At 60.7% G+C, this 346-nt stretch overlaps 1 protein-coding gene across 1 annotated transcript in view; it reads left to right on the top strand.

Moving 5' to 3' along the window:
- Positions 1 to 346, top strand: part of PLBD2 (phospholipase B domain containing 2) — a gene marked incomplete at its 5' end in the record, with an annotated part of 4,105 nt that overhangs the window by 3,520 nt on the left and 239 nt on the right. The window contains one exon of the mRNA XM_010023683.1: positions 174 to 342. Coding sequence (XP_010021985.1) covers positions 174 to 342 — 169 coding nt within the window. The remainder of the gene's footprint in view (positions 1 to 173; positions 343 to 346) is intronic.

Genomic DNA, 346 nt, shown 5'->3' with positions numbered 1-346 from the left:
TCCCTGGCAGTGTTCAAGGCCAGGTTGGACAAAGGGGCTTGGAGCAACCTGCTCTAGTGGAAGGTCGGAACTGGATGAGCTTTAAGGTCCCTTACAACCCAACCTAGGCTGTGATCCTATGGCTCTATGATACACATTTCTTTCCCTGCCATCACCCACCCCTCACTTTGCAGGTCCAACAACTACCTGCAGGACCCTCTGTCTCGGTGCAGGGGCTGTGACCCCCCCCAGAACGCAGAGAACGCCATCTCCGCCCGCTCCGACCTCAACCCCCCCAACGGCACCTACCCCTTCCCTGCCCTGCGCCAGCGCTGCCACGGCGGCACCGACATGAAGGGGGGAGCCA

The sequence above is a fragment of the Nestor notabilis genome, unplaced genomic scaffold (genome assembly GCF_000696875.1).
Source record: "Nestor notabilis isolate BGI_N333 unplaced genomic scaffold, ASM69687v1 scaffold19890, whole genome shotgun sequence".
Classification (NCBI taxonomy): Eukaryota; Metazoa; Chordata; class Aves; order Psittaciformes; family Psittacidae; genus Nestor; species Nestor notabilis.
This window is presented reverse-complemented; position numbering and strand designations above follow the sequence as displayed.